The sequence below is a fragment of the Hibiscus syriacus genome, unplaced genomic scaffold, assembly GCF_006381635.1.
Source record: "Hibiscus syriacus cultivar Baekdansim isolate YM2019G1 unplaced genomic scaffold, ASM638163v2 tig00112343_pilon, whole genome shotgun sequence".
Lineage (NCBI taxonomy): Eukaryota > Viridiplantae > Streptophyta > Magnoliopsida > Malvales > Malvaceae > Hibiscus > Hibiscus syriacus.
Genome location: NW_024063306.1, coordinates 1,330,447 through 1,350,765, shown reverse-complemented (window position 1 = coordinate 1,350,765; position 20,319 = coordinate 1,330,447). Strand labels below are relative to the sequence as shown.

Here is a 20,319-nt window from a genome sequence, read left to right as displayed (position 1 = left end):
TCCACAAAATGGTTATAGTCTTGACATGTATGCGAGCAAGCTGCTATCACATGAGAGCATGGATACTTTAGAGCTTGAAAAAACCCATAGTCGCACGTTCTGTCCCTTAGATTTACTCTTAAAGACACAACTTCTATCCCTTGAAGAGGTCGCGGCAACTCTGTGACACGAAAAATTTCATGCCTTCTAGAAAAGCTTGTTACAGACATTCCATTTGATGCAACAATTTTTTTCTGTAGATCTGCAACTAATTTAGGGTGATAGATATGACCGCCTTGCATCCAGGTTTGAGCTTGTCCCCCAAGCTTCGTAAAAAGCGCCCCCAAACAAAAATATATAGTCTTTACCAAAGCCGCTACTGGTAAGTGACGTGCACCCTTTAAGGTTAAATTGATTGCCTCTGCCAAGTTGGTCGTCATGTGTCCATATCGATATCCACCATCATATGCGTTCGTCCATATTTCTTTATCGATGAGGCTGATGTAATCATATCCTTCCTCGTTCTTCGCCTGCAACTCTTGAAACATTGATTCAAACGTTCGAGGAAGTAGTTCGTAACCTGATCAAAAAATATATAACTTACTAACTTGTTGTCTTTGCAAAATTAAAACGATCGAAAGAAAACAAACTTGCTAAGTTTCACTTACCCATGCGCACAATTAATTGACGCTTATCATTCTTCTTGTACCTTCCATGGTAATTTGCGACAATGTGTCGAAGACAATACCTATGTTGGACAAAGGGTGGTTGCCACATTGGACCCAAAGACTCAATTGCTGCTTTGATCCCAGCTCCGCGATCTGAAATGACACAGATATTTTTCCTCGTGATAACATGTGCCCGTAAATTTCCAAGGAAAAAAGCCCAAGAAGTTATATCTTCTCATTCGACAAGAGCAAAAGAAACTGGAAGAATATTGCGATTGCCATCTTGGACAACTGCCAATAATAAAACTTGTTTGTATTTTCCATACAAGAAAGTCCCGTCGATCTGGACCACAAGCTTGCAGTATTTGACAGCATTAACGCACTGTGGGTAACTCCAAAAAACCCGGTAGAATTGGCATCGATCGCGAAGAACTCGATCATTATGGTATGCATAGGAGGTTTCGAAGTCCACAATTATCCAGGATTCAACGTTCGCACCAGCCTAAACCAACCTGGAAGTTCATTGTAAGATGAATCCCATTCGCCATGAAGTTTGACAATGGCCTTTTGTTTTGCCAACCAAGCTTTTTTATAGGAGACAGTGTACCCATACTGCGATTGTATAGCTGAAATCAACACTGCAACAGCTATATGAGAGCTTGCTTTGACCATGGGCATGATGGCTTGTCATATCACTTCAGAGTCCAAGTTGGGATGATCTTGGTTGACCCCTCCAGCACAACATGTGTGAGGACCGTTGTATACTGTTAGTTCACATCTGTTGTTTTTCCTCTTCCTCTTCGATACGCGAACTATCCAATTGCATCCGTTTTCGCGCTGGGCACAGTAACATACATATTTTTTGGTCGTGGAGCGGTCTACTCTGGACTGAACAGAATTACGGATATTGTAATTTTTGATAGCCATTATCGCTTCTTCTTTGCTTGAAAACTCCATGCCTAAAGATAACTCACCATTATTTATTGATGAGTAATACCCATAGTCACCGAGATGAGGCATATTCGCAAATTATGGCCCGTACATTGCACCATAATCAGCTTCATACATGTGTGCATGAGGGTCAGTTTGAGCCACATTTCCTGAAACTTCATCATCATCGGAGTTGAATTGCGGTGATTCTGGGTCAATGAATAGTCCAGTCTCAGCACCATCCGCACCAGGCTCACGAAGCGGTTCTTCTGGTGGAGATGATGGTTCCTCCATGCTCTCCACATTTAGGTCGAAGAACCTACTACTTGCACGCCTTCCCCTTGAACCGGAAGGCATATCGACATTGAGATCGAAAAAGCTCGCAGTCGAATGCCTCCCCCTAGAGCTTGAAGCCATTGCGTCAAATGGAAACTGCACAGATGGTTGCGTCGATGGCATCTCCATATCAAGGTCAAAGGGATTTGCAGATGAATGCCTTCCCCTTGAACTGGACGCGATGTTGCCATACGGATTGTTCGTCGACCTACCTCGGTACATATCGTAAGGAGTTGCGGATGAATGTCTCCCCATTATGGCATTAAAATCATTACACATTACTGTCTTCAGGCTGTCAACTTGATCAACTTGTTCAGTCAGCCCATAGTGGGAGCTTAATGATTGACCCCGAACAACACGCACTTAAACAAAATGTGCATACATCTCAATAACGGCGTCTGAATAATTACTTTGAGCTTCAACCATCATTTCAACATCATCATTGTTCGAAAGTTCGAACGCTGTATAAGTTAATGGCAACAATGATGTTGGAAATCTATAATGCAACGACGACACTCTTCTACTACTTCCAACATGAATCTTCCTCGAAATCTTTGTTATCAGCTCCTCAAGAGTTATGTTTCTCTTGAATGATATTTTAACACGCTCATTTGATACGAAAACAACGCCGGTTTCATCTTCTCGAATTTCACCATCATAATAAACAATAGCTGAAAGTCGCGCCATTATTTGAGTTTAAAAGTGCGGCACTATTATATCTGTAAAAAAAAATGAAATAAACATGATTTAATAAATTATATATGAACGAACATATAACACAATAAAATTTTTACACATCAACGTAAATAAATTAAATAATATAATTTAATATTATTACTTGCACCGCAAAACTATTTCGACGTATGCTCCCAATTTCCAATTTTACAAACACAAAAATTAATTGAAAATAATTAGTATAATATTTTTTTTAAATAATCATAATAAACAATAAATATAATAAAAAATTATAACAAAATTACCTTATAACGAAAAATCGCACGAACTTTTAAATAAAATATGAGAATATTGCCAGAATTATTGACTCGTTGACGGAATTGTTGTATTAATTTATAAGTTGAGATGAGAGAAATGAGAAATTAACCGGCGGAAAATGATATTTATAGCGATGAAAGTTATACAAAAAACGGTACCTGCCCCGCGCTATATAAAATTATGCAGTAAAGGTATAGCGCGGTACCTGATCCGCGCTATACTCATACGTGGCGTATAACTCGCTGCAAGGGCCGCGCTATAACCACGTGACGCCAGTTCACTGTATAGCGCGGTGCAAGGGGAGCGCTATACCCTACGTGGTGCCAAATCATCGTATAGCGCGGTGCAAAGAGTGCGCTTTACTGCTAAGGGTGTTAGATCAAAAAATATAATCTAACTAATTTTAAATCGATAATATTATCAGTCACCGATGATATACCAAAAAAAAAATCGCCCAATCTATGTCCTCGAATGATTGATTTTTTTAACTGATAACAATCGAATATTTAAAAATAATTGATCCATCAATATAAAATTATTTTTTGGGCAAGCATATCCTTAATCTCAACTATCTTAACCATGTCTTCTTCCTTGTTCAAACTCATCTTCTTCACCTCCGTTTTTCTTCTTCCTTGCCCCGTAACCTCCATGGAAGCCGATGCCCTTCTAAAATGGAAACTTAGCCTCGATAACGACACCCAAACTTTGCTCTCTCGTCTGTGGCCGCCGGTCAAAAGCAACCACTGCAGCTGGGCCGGGGTCACCTGCGACAACACCACCGGGAGCGTCACCGGCATAGCCCTGAATGACTACAGCTTTAGACTGAGAGGTACACTCGACGATCTCGACTTCCTTGCCTTCCCTAACTTGATTTCGCTTCAGCTTCGAAACAACTCACTGTACGGCCGCATTCCTTCCGGTGTTGGAAGCCTCTCCAAACTCGTCTTCCTCGACCTGTCGGACAATAACTTCCATGGCTCCATGCCTGAAGAACTTGGGACGTTGAGCTCACTTCAGTACTTGAATTTCTCTTGGAACAGCCTAACAGGCCGCGTCCCATCATCTATAGGAAACTTAAGTAACTTGGAGTCTCTCTACATTTACATTAATCACATCTCTGGTTCGATCCCCATTGAAATAGGGTTGCTCAGATCACTTTCCACGTTGAAGCTATCTGGGAATAATCTCACCGGTGTCATCCCTGTTTCCATAGGGAACTTGACCTACTTATCTACACTGAAGCTTCACAACAATGGGATTTCTGGGTCAATCCCAAGAGAGATAACGATGCTTAAATCGCTCAACACATTGACTTTAACTAATAACTCAATCTCCGGTCCGATTCCTGCTTCCCTGGGGAACATGACCAGCTTGTCTATACTTGTTCTTAGTGAAAATAGTTTGACTGGTCTCATCCCTCCCGGTCCAGTATACGGTAATCTTACTAATTTGCAGTTATCAAACAACCATCTCACCGGTCCATTACCGGAGAATCTATGCCTCGGTGGAGTACTCACTCGTTTCGGGGCGGGGAACAACGACTTGACGGGTTCGATCCCGTCGAGTTTGAGAGATTGCAGAAGCTTATATAGAGTAAGGCTTGAAGGAAACCACTTCACCTGTAACATATCGGATGCTTTTGGTGTGTATCCGAATTTGGATTATATTGCATTAAGTGACAATGAGTTTTTTGGTGAGCTTTCTCCAAAATGGGGGCAGTGTCCTAATCTAACCAGCTTGAGAGTCTCCAAAAACAACATTTCTGGGAGAATACCTGTTGAATTAGGACGTGCAGCACGGTTAGGGGAACTTGATCTCTCTTTGAATCATCTCGTCGGTGAGATTCCGAAAGAACTAGGAGGATTGGCAATGATGTCCCGTCTTTCGTTAAGAGGTAACCGGTTTTCTGGGAAGATTCCACCGGAGATCGGACTTCTTTCGAATCTAGAACAACTTAACTTGGCATCAAACAACCTGTGTGGACCTATTCCTGATAATCTTGGCAACTGCTCCAAGTTGTTCAGCTTGAATTTGAGCAAGAACAGTCTTGGTTGGGCCATTCCATCTTCAATAAGCCACATGAATGCTCTTCAAAACCTGGATTTGAGTCATAATTCTCTCGTTGGAGGTATCCCACAACAGTTTGGAAGCTTGCATTCCTTGGAGATACTGAACCTTTCACACAACATGCTCAATGGTTCCATCCCAAAAGCTTTCAATGATCTGCATGGTTTGAGATTTGTGAACATATCTTTCAATCGATTGGAAGGTCCAATACCAGACCTTAGGGCATTTCATGAGGCTTCTTTTAATGCCTTAAGGAACAATAAAGGCCTATGTGGTAATGCCACTAGACTAATGCCTTGTGCCCTTCCTTCTCGAGCCAGCCATGGTCATGAAAGAAGGATCAAACTCACCATTCTGGTTGCGGTTCCACTCTTTGCTGTTCTACTCTTACTGTCCCTTTCCCTTACTTTCTGCAAAAAGACTCAAACCCGAGAATCCGACCCCTCCTACCCCGAGTCGAACGAGGACCAAATCGGAGACTTTTTCACCGTATTAGGATTCAACGGAAGGCAGCTCCATGACAGCATCATCGAAGCCACCGAAGATTTCAGCTCCGACTATCGCATCGGTTCGGGAGGATACGGGACTGTTTATAAAGCCGTATTACCAACAGGCCAAGTTGCAGCGGTGAAGAAGCTTCACCGATCCGAAGACACCATGGCTATCAACAACTCGAAAGCTTTCGAAAGCGAGATCGCTGCTTTGTTGGAGATAAGGCACCGTAACATTGTGCAGATGTACGGGTTTTGTTCACATCGAAAGCACTCGTTTCTGGTCTATGAATTCGTGGAGAGGGGGAGCTTGAAGATGGTGTTGAGCAACGATGAACACGCAAAGGAGTTGGATTGGGAGAAGAGGATAAACGTTGTTAAAGGATTGGCTAGTGCCGTGTGTTACATGCATCACGACCATTCGCAACCTGTAGTTCATAGAGACATTTCAAGCAACAATGTTCTGTTGGATTTTTACTATGAAGCTCGTGTCTCTGATTTCGGAACCGCTAGGATTTTAAGGCCAGACTGCACCAATTGGACATCACTCGTGGGCACATACGGGTACATTGCTCCAGGTATTAACTCATATCTCATTTTATTTTCAGGGTAAAGTACACAAACGGTCCCTTGACTATAGGTTATTATTTTATTAAGTCTATCGACTATTAAAAGTTACAAAATAGTCATTCGACTATAGAATGTTGCTTTGTTAAGTCCATCGACTATTAAAAGTTACAAAATGGTCACCTGACTATTCATTATGTTGTTTAGACTACTGTCAAATCAAATTTTTAATGAAAAATGACAGGTTTGAAACATAATTAATAGTCAGGTGATCATTTTGTAACTTTTAATAGTCGAGGGACTCAAAAAAACAACACTCAATAGTTTAAGGATCATTTTGTGATTTTTAATAGTCAAAAGACTTAATAAAGTAATATCTTATAGTCAGGGGACCACTTATGTACTTTACCCTTATTTTTATTTTTATAAAAGTGAATGTTTATATTTTAGAGTAAATTACGAGTTTAGTACCTAAACTATTAGTTTTGGTCTGTTTTAGTATCTAAACTTTTAAAAAAAATCAAAATCATACATAAAATTTATTTTTTGGTTCATTTTAGTACCCCTGTTCAAAAATTTAACGATAAGTTTTGAAAAGAAATTAAAAGTTTAGGTGCTAAAACGGACCAAAACTGATAGTTTGGGTGTTTAATGCGTTAAGTTTTTAACGGATGGTATTAAAATAAAACAAAAACTATACATTAGATATGATTTTAAAAAAAATTGAAAGTTTAGGTATTAAAATAAACTAAAACAATAGTTTAGTTACTAAATACGTAGTTTACCTTATTTTTATTTATTTTATGTGTTTAGTTTCTTTTAGAATTATCATTTAAGGTGTTTGATTATTAATGATAGTTAAAAAAATATTATCCAATTAGCGTTTCGCACATTATTTTTATTTAAAAAATTAAAATTACCAATTTTCTAAAATCTCCCTCTAAAATTTTAAATTACCCTAAATCCCCAAAAATCCTAACTCCTAATCCCTAAGTCCCATATGCCACCATCGATCACTTCCAGTTCGTCGCTATCAGTGAGGCTACACTACCACCAGAACCAAAATTGAGCTTCACGAACCTCTCATCATGCGCTCGTCATCTAATCTTCAATCTCCAAGGGGTTTGTGGGTTTGAGAATTTAGGATCAAGGATTTGGTTCTTTTTAGAAATTTAAAAGAAAAGATTTTTTTTATAGAAAATTTAAAAAATTTAGTATTTTTTATTTTTAAAATAAATAAAAAATTAATTGACCATATTCCCATATATAATGGGATAAGAGGGGAAGTAGGATAGTAGGCTGACTCCCAATGCCAGATTGAGAGCAGCTTCCGTGGAAGACCTCTAGCAGTCAGAATTATGAATTGCCCACCATGGTACTTGATCCCACGACCACAAGATTAAGAGCCTTGTGCTCTACCAACTGAGCTGGACGGAATCATTATGAATTAATGCAATGTGTCAAGCAATCATTGATTGACATAACTTTTTAATAATCGTTGATGAGATAATCTTAAATAGTGATAGAATGAAACTTTAGACACTTTAAATAGTAAAAAATAAATGTTAGACATCTACTTAAAAAAAGTCTTTGTGTACCTAAAATAAACGAGAGATATAATTAAAATGTTTATTTTTTAATTAGAAATAATTCGAATGATGTATACGTAATTATATTATTATTATTTTTGTAGAGTTGGCTTATTCGATGAGGGTGGATGAGAAATGTGATGTGTACAGCTTTGGGGTGCTAACGATTGAAGTTTTAATGGGGAGGCATCCCGGCAATCTTCTTTCATGTTTGACGTCTTCGTCGTCAAAAGACCACCGGAGTTTACTTAAAGATGTGATAGACCAACGTCTTTCACCGCCGGTAACCAAAACCGCAGAGGACATATTCTCTACCCTAAAGATAGCATTTGCATGCTTGAATAGCGATCCCCAACTTCGGCCGACCATGCGCCAAGTTACTCATGCCCTTACTCGTCAATCTCTTCCATCGCCAGCCCCCTTCTCCACCATAAAGTTGGCAGAATTGTTGGGTCATGTTATGTAGTCTACGATGACTAACGATTAATGCATGTTACTGATGATATATTTGCACACGTGTCACATCACCTAAAATGATAATACGACATATGACACTTCAACAATTATGCATATGTAGAAATACTACGTCAATAACATACATTGACCATTAGTCAACTAATGGTTCCATCCAACAAAAGTCATTTTAACAAAAAATTAGAACATTAAGGGTTAAAATATCCACACACAAAAAAGGGCTAAAGTGATCAATTAGATAAGCCGTTGGGGCTAACTTTGATATTATGCCTAAAGTTTTTATATAACTTACTAAAAATTTACATAATATAAAATCATGCTGCGTAAAGAACTAAACCTAATTGGTACTTGTTAGTGAACGTAAAGAACATACAGAGCAATTAAACCAACCTTGAACTTGCCCCTCCTATCGAAACGAGCTCTGGATCATAGACTCACGCTAGCGTCGATGGTTGGCGGCGGTGTTATTTAGCAGCTTCTCCATTCAGAGCTTCTTCTTCACAATCTTCCTTGAACGTTTCTTTATCTTTTAGTTTTTGATAGCGTAAACATCGGTTTCGCGGTGAAATGATGGGAAAGGTCAGCTGTGGTCGAGTGCAACTCAACCAGACAACCAGAGGTTGAAACAGTCTTTCTAACATCAGCGAAAGATCCTCTCTATAAACACATGACGAATCGTAAAAGAATTGATATTTTGGTAGGACAGATGAAACTTTAACACATAGGAACCCAATTTCTTGAAATAAGAATTGAACCATCATTACCTGCAACTAGATTATTTGATCTGAACTGTTGAATTCAGTTTACACTGTTTTGTTGAATGCTGACCTGTCCATGGTCTAACGTCTAGGCTTTGACCCCTTTTGACATTATATGCTGCTTGGACAATATTTCTGCAGTGAGCTGGCGACCAAATAACTCAGAATTCTTAAGAATCAGGTTTCTCGTTGTAGAATCGACAACATATCCTTGACCTGGCATCCACTGCAGTAACTGCAGGAGCAATTCCTTCTTTTCAGGCTGAGCAATGTAACGCGATATCGCAATCTCAAAGAGTCCCTGCATAAAACCAAATAAATACACCAATCTCGGGATAATCAATTGCAGATGCAATCCATGCATCAGAATATAGAACTTTGGAAACATGCATCATTCGACAACTCAGGCAAGTGTGCCATTTATAGCAAAGTAATTTCAGTTCACGAATCAAAATAATGTAAGTCCATAAGTATCTACCTGATCAATCTTGTACCCAGAAGCATGAATGACCTTCAGGACATCGTTTATCAAGTTGATACTACCCAGCTTCATGAATGCAGTTGCAAACTTTTTTATCGAAGGGCGAGAGATGTGTTGCGCGTTATCCTGATAAAAGAAAGAAACATTTGAGCAAAAAGAAACACTAACAGTAAAGAAGGGATTGATCGTTCTATCGCATACCTTGACAACTACATATGCATCTTTGAACAACTTTCCAGCTATTAGGACACGCAGAATTTTCTCATGAAGAGCTTTGCACATTGTTCTTTTGCTATATCTCAACATGTTGTAAACAGAAAATGCTTCAGAATGGGCCTTCATTTTACCAAGTTGAAAGATTAAGGAGGAGCAAAGTTCCTGCAAATAACATAGAGTTATATGTTTATATTCTTTAGTTCAATTTGATTCCAAGAAAAAATGTCGCCCCTGTCAAATTTGAAATTCACCCCATCATCGTTATTACGCATCAAGTGTAGAATTCTCATTAAAAATTGATAGCCGAGGTAAGTTAGTCAGATAGCTTTTGATATAACCCTGTTATTAGGTAACAGGTCCTTTGCCAAAGAAGCAACTCCGATAACCGAAACTTGAGCAAACAAATTGACATAATGATAAGAAACTGCCTTCATGCACATTTGCAGGAGAAAAAAAGTACAGTTGAAGATTACATTCGACTACACAAAAAGAATCGTTCAGAAAATTCTTATTATGGTATGAACAAAGTACTAAGAGTGTTCTACACAATGTTCATAGTGAAACGAGCTCATCAAATAAGGTTAGTAAGTTATGCCGTAATAGGCACACTGAACAAAAACATTGCTCGACGGCGTTCATAATAAGATCTAAGAGTTAGAAAGTCCAATACCTCTTCTGGATGATAGCCTTTACCATGCATGTCCACCATGGTCCTATAAGCAAGAAGATATAGTTTCTCCTTGCAGAAATACTTTATTAGGATATGAAAGGTGCTATAATCTGGACTGATTGCAAGTTCATCCATTTTTTTCATTGTTTGCATTACACTCTCCATATCACCGGCTCTGCAGTAGGCACAAAGCATTGTATTTAGCATGACCAGGTCATACTTGTTATATTTGGCCTCGAAATCTTGGGCCAACTCCTTTGCCTCTTCAAAAAGCCCACCTCGACACAGAGCTGAAATCATGATACTATGGGAGTATCCATCTGAAGAAGACAAATAAAGTTCATAAACTGGAATCGGAATCAAAACAAGGGGGCATGAAACTTCAACATAGCACGTTAAGCATGTATTAAATCATTAGGTAGTGGTCCTTCAAAACTTGGTATCTAACACAGGTAGGCTCAATCTCTAAAAGGAAACTCACCGGATTTGACACATTTTTCCTGCATTTCGGCAAAAACAGCTCTTGCTTCATCTAGACGCCCAGCTTTTGAAAGACCATCCATCAACAAACAGTAAGGCATCTACATATTTTGTTTGCATATTACGAGTATTTAGTTATAAATTTATGTAAGGTATTCAATAACAGCTGCAGCCAACGAAACTTAATACATTAGTCGGTCATAGACACAAAAGAAAAATGAAAATTTAAATGCAAAACTTTATCAAGGTTCACGTCTCATATTTGACCAAGAATAGAATTAGAGCAAATTATTCAAAGTACCTCATCTTCAGCATAACCCAAAGCTTCCAATTCAGATAACAATTTTCTTGCCTTTTCAAACAAGCCTCCTCTAACATATACTTTTAACAAAGTTGTTAGTATAACCTGCAAGAATTTGCAAAAACAACACTAATGACATATGTTTAAACACAACTCACAATAGCTGATCTTCTAAGACGAGACACGAAAAAAATAAACCTTATTTGGTGCTAATCCTGAAGATTTCATTTCCTCCATCAACTCATCAGATTTACGATAATCCCCGCCATAAGAATAAGCATTAAGTAAAGAGCTGTAATGATATACATTAGGTGAATGACCTTCCTCCCTCATCTGGCTAAAGTAATTCTGAGCTTCGTCACAAAGACCATTTGAAGCACAAACAGCCAAAAGAGTTCCGTACATCACACTATCCATTTGCAAATCATTATATTTCAACTCCTTAATCAACTCTAAAGCCTTAGAATGCCCATTTTTCATTCTTATACAACCTGCCAGCAACTTGAGTATGACAAAACAAAAACAACCATTAAAGTCTCATATTACAAATTGGGTAAACAACTAAACATGATAATTGGCTAAAGCACACATTCAGTCACGTTACAAGCCATACCGTATTATAAGTAACCGAATTCGGGGCTAAACCCTCCTGCTTCATCTTATCAAACAATTTAACACCACTTTCAAATTTCCCATTCCTAACCAGACAACTAAGAAGAGAATTACATATAAAAACATTAACTTTGGTTGGTTTATCAGGAATGCTATTGTAAATCTCCAAGGCCTTAACGGGATTGAGCTTTTTCCCCATAACTTTCATATAAGTACTATAAGATGAACCGTTGGTCTTCCCATGGTGTTGCATCCAATCAAACAGCTGCAAAATTGTCCAAAAACAAAAAAGAATCAAACCCCCCACCCAAAACAAAATATCAACTTCCCATGCGAAATTCAAGGTACCTGAGAAAGAAGATGCCATTTGCCTGCCTTCCCGAACTGTCGTAAAATCACATTCAAATCCTGCGGCTTTAAAATCCCACCGAACTCTTGAAGCGAAGAGCTCAAATCGGGGGACTCTTGGACTTGAAGAAGAGCGGATTGTCTTTGCAAGTAAGACTTGGAGTGAGGGCGAGTGGGGTTGGGTTCTTTGAGGGGAGTTGATGTTGTTGTGGAGGTGAGATTAGTGAAGCTGGCTCTTGGGGTTGAAGGGGAAAAGGAAGGAACTATGGGAAATGAAGACGGTAATGGATGGGTGAAAATTTGGTGGTGAAACGCAGTCGTGCTGAGAACCGATGATATCTCCATTAGAGAGAGAGAGCTTGTTCGCTTATCAGTGTTCTGCTTCAGTTTGTGATAGCTTTTGAATGCTTGTTTACTGCTGGGTTAAACTACCCTCAAGATCACTAAACTATTGAATTAATTATATTTTGATCATTGAACTAAAACTTTTATCAATTAGATCACTATACTTTCAATTTGATTTTGATTTCAATCAACAGACAGACTAGTCTGCATTTGTAATGAAAGGTTCAGGAACATATGGATTTCGGCTCTTAATCAGCTGCAAGTTTTCAGACAATATTAGTTTCGGTTAAGACGGTAAATCGGTTACTTGCCCCGGAAACAAGCACGTCTATGATTCCGGTATGCTTTCTATCCCATCCGAGTTCCACAAAGCTGCTACTCTTGTCCAAGTTTTGAATATTAGCTAAATCATAATTCCAGCAATAGGGAGCCATTGTTGCCCTGATCAGCAACCATGCTGCTCCCCATATTAGTTCATCTTGCATTCACCGCAGAAGCTTTGCTTCGAGATCGGAATTTAATTCGAGTCGTTATTCATATACACCGATGATTTAACGTAACATTACCCGACATCCACTAAAATCACAGGAAAATATGCACGCCCGTGGTCCAAGACTGTCATTGTATGGTCCTTTGTACCACCTGCAAATCCGAAAACCCGATCCCCAGCACAATTGTTCTGTTATTCATCGGAGATGGCTTCGACATATCAAAGAAAATAAACTTAGTGCTACCATTTACCATTCTTGCTCTTTTGAGAAACCTAGAGGAATATCCTCGATTAGTAGGTCTAAACACCATCAAAGAGGCTGCAAGCGCGGCGGCTATGTCGGCTGAACTTCTTGCCCCCGGAAACCATTTACTCGCTGCATACGGCGTTATAGAAGAGCGTATTGCACCATATAGACATAGATAAAGACGTACACCGATCTCGAAGCCGTCGCGAAGAGCGTAGTCCTTTGTCCAGGTGATCCTGTGAGTAGGAGGCAACTTCCCCAACCGATGTCCTTGGTAGAACTGAATGCTTCTACGTATATAGCATTATATTTCGAAAACATAACCGAAAATAATTAAAGAGATTAAACACATGTAATATGTATTTATTTAATTTCGATACCATGTTTGTGATGTGATATAGTGTCTGTCCAATTTTTTTCTCTTTTTCTTTGGTCCATGTTAATTTTAGTTCGGTGTTGATCGTCGATAGTTGGTGTTTATTATTATTTTTATTTTATTATAATATATCTTTATTTTTTTATTTTTTTTAATAATTTTGTATTTATAACCTTTATGACATATTTTTTATGTCTTTATAACACATTTTCGATCGTTTGACCGTTATGTTCATTTATCTTTTCTTTTTTAAGATTATATTTGACATCGTCATGACTAATTAAAATAACACTTTATTTTTAATCATGTTAATATTCCCTACTTTAGACCCTCGTATTGGATTTGGATACACGATTTACGTTCGTAGATAATATTTTCACTTCGCTTAATTATGATTTGTAATTTGTCGATAGTCTTTCAATAGTTTCATTCCCTTTTGTGATTCGTTAGTAAATGCAGTCAAATATATTCATACCTACCTTTTATATGAGTTTATTTTGTTATTTTTTTTAGGCTTTATACATTTTTAGGTTCCTAAACTATATATCATATTAATTTTTGGTGCCTAAAGAATTTTTCGTTAAAAATATATGTCTAATATTTTATTCGTTATCTTTTTAAGTGCTTATAGTGAAAAAAATCTGAGTCATGTGTCACTCCAATTTTTTTTAAATATTTTAAAATGATATTTTATTTTTTAAAGAAAATCAAAAAAATATAAAATATTACATGTGTCACTTAACGAATTTTTTTAAGTGTAAACAACTAAAAAGTATAATGAAAAAAATATTATGCACCAAAAATCAATTTAAAATATAAATTAACCTCATAAAAGTGTATTAAATTGATTTTTTAACCATTTTTTGACTTATTATCTTAAGTGTCTAATTTTTTCGTATTTAAAAAATATTTTTATTATATGCTTGGTTTAGAATTATAGTCCTAAATTTTTATTATAATTTAAATCGAATGCCCACGGGTTCTCCTTCCTTATCTCTTCTTCTTCTTCAGGAGTGAAATCGTTCTGGATGTTAAACGTAGTCCGAATCTCCTCCGGCGACTTCCCCTTTATTATGTCTGCAACTTTTTGGCATATTGAATCCAACAAGGTCTTCACATTCAAAAAGTTAGCAGCCTGTAAATCAAATTTCAATCTCAACTTGTTATTATCATCATTAACAGCTAATAAAACTGCCATGGCAATAGCGATTGCAGAATCATAAATAAGAGAAGAAAAACGAGAAACTAACCAAGATGAGACCATAGAGGGTATCTAGATCAACTCGAAGAAACACAGCATCCCAAGTTTCGAGTTGATCATCACCCGAGTTATTTCCCCCATTGACGTGCATCTTGCAATACTCGAGAACCTTGGATAAGATATTGCCGGTGACGTTAGGGATAGGGATTTTTTCGCCGGAACAATCGTCTTCGATCATGTTTTTTATCGTCTCCAATTGAAGCGCCACCGCTTCTTCCACCGCGAATTTCTCTCCGTCCGAGCTCTCCAATATTATCCTTTTAGAAGTCGATGATTTTCATGATAAGCTTGTAGAGCACGGTGCAAAGACTAATCGGTCTGAAATCAGCAAATGACTCCGGGCTCGCAGTTTTTGATATGAGAACAATTCAGGCTTTCTTGAGCTCCGAATCAAGCGTCTTGCCATTGAAAATATCTTTGACCCAGACACAAACAGAAGTCCCAATGGTATGCCACTGGTCTTGAAAGAAGAGAGCATTCATACCATCAACTTCCGGAGACTTGAGTGGGCTTATATCAAACATAGCGCTGCAAATATCCTCATTCGTAATCGAAGCGTCAAGAGCGACGGTGTTCGCGTCAGATAAACGAGGAAAAGCCTTCGTGATCGGAAAGGTACCCGGATTGCCTTCCTCGTCCCGATAAAGATTGAAAAAATAGTTTACCTCTTCAGCACGGAGGATATCATCATCATAGCACCAGTCTCCATTACTAATGCAGAGGGCATTGATCCGATTGGCTTTGCGGCGGATGAGCGCGCGTGAAAATACTTATTGTTGCGATCACCTTCCATAACCCAGATATCACAAGATTTCTTTTTCCACAAGAGTTATTCCTGATCAAGCATCTCCTCGAGCCTGGTGCAGATTCTCAACTCTTCAACATAGAGATGATTATAACCATGTCTATCAAGGCTAGCTTGGATAGAAGCTAGTTGATTTAGCTTTTTCTTTTCCTGTATGATATGATAAAACACAGTTTTATTTCAAAAGACCAATTATCTCGAATGAACTTGTGGAACTCCGGATGTTTGGTCCAGCCAGCTAAGAAGCAAAAAGGACAATTTGGAGATTGATGTTGAGGTATCAAGGTCCGAAGTAGAATAGAGCGGTGATCCGATTTGATTCTGGTAAGATGATGTACCGTCGAATTCGGGACAAGCGTAATCCAATCATCATCGGCCACCATACGGTCTAAGCATTCGAACACACCTCCATTAGTTTCCTTATTTGAAGTTTTCTTGCTGTTGTTGTTGCTGACCGATAGACGCGGATGCCGCCTTTTCACGACCATCCAGGGGTCGTAAGGGTCGCTTTCTGGGTGACTGGTCTCGTCCTTTCCGTTAGCCTTGGCTACAGTTGTAGTCGTCGAACTACTCTCTTCAGGTCTGGCCGTGGGGTACTCCGTAAGCGTTTCGGTTACCGGTTCTTGCATCGACGTATGCTTAGAAAAGGTGTTTAAGGTCAATGAACACTGCCACTCTCGTGAAACGTCTTCTGTTGCTAATCTCTTTGCATAGGTCCAGTTTGGTAACCCTGCCAACAAGATTATCGATACAAGTTAAGATTTTCTTTTTAAACATATATACAAGTTGAATCAAGTTTATGAATTCGAGTCGAGCAGAGTCTAGTCAAGTTGTTCTGGTTTATGTTTAAATTTAATTATAAATATTTATAATGTTACGGTATTAATTGATTCTAATTTAAACAACATTTTATAACCATATATGATGTTCATATATATTTCTTCATATTTCTTTTTTTATTTGTGATATACATATATCATGCAAAGTTGAGAAACTAGGCTCGAACTTGAAAAAACAATTCACTAATTACTAAAAGTTGTGAGTTATTCGAATCTTATTATAATTAAAACTAAACTTATTTTAAGTGGTTAATCGCATAGAGGTCCTTAAAAAATTTAATATTTTCTTAATAATAACAATTTATTTAATGGTGTATTTTAATATGCACCGTTGAATCTAGACTCATCCATAAAAGTATCTCAATTTATTCATTTTATATTTTTATTAACAAGACAACGTACATTCAGTCATGTATACATCTCCATTTTTTCAATAATAATTATTATTAAATTCAAAATAAGTTAATCGATTTCATGTTGAATGAATTTTTATTTAAAATAATATCAAAATATCAGTCATTAAAATTTATTTGTAAATGAAAAAAATAATATTTATATTAATAATAAAAAATATTTTAATCGAGTCAAATATTTCTTCCAACTCTTTTTAATACATATTATAGATAGATTATAGATATAGATTATAAATTACATACAAAAAATGTGATGTCCCCGGAAACAATTGCTAAATGTTTATCCCTTAAGCTGATTTATGTTTGAATTGATTTGAGCTTTCAGCCCATATTCACAATTGTCAAATAATATTAGTAATAATAATAGGAGGAGGAGGAGGAGGTTAAGCTTGATCCACCGTGACGAAAACATTTGCCGGAACGGCGACATCCGACTCAATCACGACTCGATTTTCCGACACATTACGCAGGGCGTGACTGGGAAATGAGCCGCCCCTGCTAGAGCTTAGTGAATACTGCACATGCTTAATCAGGTTAGGAAATAAAAGCACGGGATTGAAATCAACCGTCCAGGAACTGCCATTCCCTTCAACGGACCCTCTTGCAACCGTTGATTTCATGCTCATCCCCTTGGCATTGTTCCTATCGACTACGACCTGATCGATTTGTTTGAAGGGACCATTTGATTGGTCAAGCTGGACTATTTCAACCCCATTATTGGACCCACTGAACATGTTGTCCACTATACTCACTCCATTCGCAACCCCGTTTATTGATTTCAAGAGGATAAATGCATCTCCCAGGAAGAAACTGCTGGAGATGTGAAGTTGCACCGGGTCTTCGGCCACGATTCCGGTGTAATCGAGGTAAGAATTCACTATCCGGGTCTGCGTGAGACCGGGCAGCTTCAAGTAAATCCCCGTGCCACCGAAACCCGTTGCCTTATTGTAACAATGTACCCCGGAAAAGGTGTTGGCTTGACCTGATGCCATTATTCCGATGGCGGCCGAAAAGATCACCACGTCCGTCACGGCGTTATCGTTCCCCATCAGGTTAATGGCAGTGCCGGTGTAGTTCCGTTCACCCGCATCGCCACCGGCCGTGATATGCTGACCGAGGAAAGAGTTCCTGATATAAGTCTCGTGCCCACCTTGGCCTAAAATTCCATTGCTGGTAAAATGGGCGATGTAGCAGTTGTCGATACTAGTCCTTAGCGAGTTGATCACTGAAATACCACCACCCCTGTAATTACAATCCAACAATAAGTCTTTGAGGGTTATGAACTCGTAGTTATAGGATGATGATGATGAGGTAAGCTGCACATCCAGATTCGAGGAGCTCCCTTCTTTAACTTCTTGAGTAGTGCTGCCCGATGAACTTGCAGACAAATCAATTAGATACCCATCAACCGGAAAATCATCCGACGCTCGCAGTGTCCCTCCCTGGATCTGCTCCATCAAATTAAACAAGAGTTATATTCCGTGATATATATATATAAAAGCTATAATGCCAAAAAAATAAAAAATAAAATGTCATTCACGTCCAGGGATGGGCATGGTACCCAAACCCGACGGTTCTAACCCGATTGGGTCGGGTCGGATTTGAATTTAAGGTGAAAAATATTCGACTCGACCCGACTTGAAAAAAATATAATTTTAACTTATATATTTAAGAATAATTACAATAATATCACTCTATATATTATTTTTTTCAATTAAATCATTATTTTTATTGAATAAAAATAATATTTTTATTATTATTTTGAGTCGGGTTGGATCGACTTCGATTTTATCTCAAAAAAATTGGATCGAGTTGAGGGTATATATTTTTTGGGTCAAATCGGGTCGTGTTGACAGAAACCAGACCTATGCCCATCTCTATTCATGTCTTAGTCATCTAATTATTCATGTAATTCTATTTTAATCACCTAATTATCTTTTTTACAAAATAATACTTAATACGAGGTTTTGATTTCTTTTCCAAAAAACCTATACATTAAATTAAAATATCATTTTCGATTTTTTTACAAGAATTTTGATCTTATCATTTTATTTTAGGATAAAAATCTATTATTTTCGGGATGTGTTAAATTATTAACTAATAATTTTCATATGTAAAAGTTATATATTTACTCAAAATAAAATGCTAAAAATTAAACTATTTAAAAATAAAAAAAATTATTTAATTATATATATATATAGAGGGGGAGAGGGAGAGGGAGAGGGAGAGGGAGAGGGAGGGAGATAGGTAAACTGCATAAGTTCCAGGATTATGACCCATAATCGCCTCTCCAACTACGTGTCACTGAACTTGATAGGAGAGGGAGAGGGAGGGAGATAGGGAGGGAGATAGGAGTTCCACGACGGGATCGATATAAGAGTTCCACGTGTCACTGAACTTGAAATAATAAAAAGCAAATTTTGAAACTTGAGTTTGAAATATTAAACCTCTGCCCGCGACCTTATACCCTATAATTCAATGCACTTCAAGCTTTTTCCCACCAGAAAACTGCGAGTTTGTTTGTTTGTTTTTTTCGTTTTGAAATTCAAATCCAAAGGCAGGTGGCACTCATAAATCTGCCATATGAAATCGTGGTTTGAACTTTTCGGTTTCTTTTCCGATTCGATGACAATGGACATGCATTTTTCTCTTGGATTTCTAAATCAGAAAGAAGAGAATTTAAATCGACGGCGTACCATAAGGTTTCCTGCACCCGGAGCCGGTAACCGCAGTGGTTTACTGAGAACGTAATTCCCGCCTTCGAGATCAATCCGTGGCCCTCCAAGATTAGTGATCCCCTCCATCAAGAGCCCTTCACTCGGGCCGTTAAATGCGTCGGCGATCGCCTTGTTGAGCGCCTCCGTGCTGTCTGATTTCCCCGTCGGATCCGCCCCGTAATCCGTTACACGATACACACGTGAACCAGGTGCTCCCTGCATATCATCAGTTTTCGGTCACGTTGCGGGTAATTAATCTCAGGCAAGGCTAAGAAATCCGATCGACAAGAAAATAAATCATTACCTGCTGCGGCGAAGCAGAGGGGGAGATCGCCGGACCCGAAACAAGAGAAGCCTTGAACGCTTGTAATTGGAACATCCGGTCATGGTAATGCGCAGCAGAAAGCTTCCCCGCCGGTGAATCAAAGCCGGAAACATCGATCATGAACAAACTAACCAAACACGATATCACGGAGAATAAAACACTTCCCTTCACCATCTTTCCGCCTGTGTTTCTCTCCGTTTTCGAAGAAAAGAGACGGTTTAAAAGGCAGGGAAAACTAGGAACATGGAAAGAGAAGGGCCCAACTAAGATCAACGAGGAAATCTATAGAATGTTTTACAAAATTAGGTCACACAAATCACACCTTATAGCATCTGGATTGCTTGCTTAGGTAAAGTCTGTTGGGAATTTAATTACTTGCCGGACAAAAAAGGTAATCAATTACCAACTTCCTACTTTACTAACCCTAACAAACAAGGTTGACGATGAAACTTTTTTTGTTTCATGGATCTTTTTCAATATATATACAGAGATCAATCGATAACCAGTTACTGATTATATGGTTATATTAATTGTGGAGTGA

The 20,319-nt window shown here is 38.1% G+C and overlaps 4 protein-coding genes across 5 annotated transcripts; 1 reads left to right on the top strand and 3 right to left on the bottom strand.

The window, feature by feature from the left end:
* Positions 1-3,485: 3,485 nt before the first annotated feature.
* On the top strand, positions 3,486-8,086 carry LOC120178061 (MDIS1-interacting receptor like kinase 2-like). The gene is made up of 2 exons (XM_039184015.1): positions 3,486-6,042; positions 7,725-8,086. Exons 1-2 carry the CDS (start codon positions 3,486-3,488, stop codon positions 8,084-8,086), a joined length of 2,919 nt encoding a protein of 972 aa, XP_039039946.1.
* A 566-nt stretch (positions 8,087-8,652) lies between these two features.
* LOC120177887 (pentatricopeptide repeat-containing protein At1g10910, chloroplastic) lies at positions 8,653-12,329 on the bottom strand. 2 transcript variants are annotated; one of them, XM_039183872.1, is made up of 10 exons: positions 11,961-12,305; positions 11,614-11,877; positions 11,199-11,501; positions 11,001-11,105; positions 10,701-10,800; positions 10,220-10,539; positions 9,535-9,711; positions 9,331-9,459; positions 8,859-9,153; positions 8,653-8,751 (listed from the first exon to the last, which is right to left on the bottom strand). In XM_039183872.1, the coding sequence occupies exons 1-9, from the start codon at positions 12,303-12,305 to the stop codon at positions 8,941-8,943; spliced, it is 1,956 nt and encodes a 651-aa protein (XP_039039803.1). In that variant the 3' UTR covers positions 8,653-8,751; positions 8,859-8,940. The 2 variants fall into 2 exon arrangements, with proteins under 2 accessions (XP_039039803.1, XP_039039804.1); XM_039183873.1 differs by lacking the exon at positions 8,653-8,751 and having other exon boundaries at positions 8,941-9,153; positions 11,961-12,329.
* A 2,023-nt stretch (positions 12,330-14,352) lies between these two features.
* On the bottom strand, positions 14,353-14,956 carry LOC120178060 (SKP1-like protein 1A; the record flags this gene model as incomplete). The annotated part of the gene is made up of 2 exons (XM_039184014.1): positions 14,353-14,553; positions 14,669-14,956. Coding segments are annotated over 2 exons (489 nt in total), but the record flags the coding sequence as incomplete, so codon positions are not given.
* Positions 14,957-16,999: 2,043 nt separating this feature from the next.
* On the bottom strand, positions 17,000-20,079 carry LOC120177967 (polygalacturonase QRT3-like). The gene is made up of 3 exons (XM_039183943.1): positions 19,758-20,079; positions 19,433-19,669; positions 17,000-18,184 (listed from the first exon to the last, which is right to left on the bottom strand). Exons 1-3 carry the CDS (start codon positions 19,950-19,952, stop codon positions 17,120-17,122), a joined length of 1,497 nt encoding a protein of 498 aa, XP_039039874.1. The 5' UTR covers positions 19,953-20,079; the 3' UTR covers positions 17,000-17,119.
* Between the last annotated feature and the right edge of the window lie 240 nt (positions 20,080-20,319).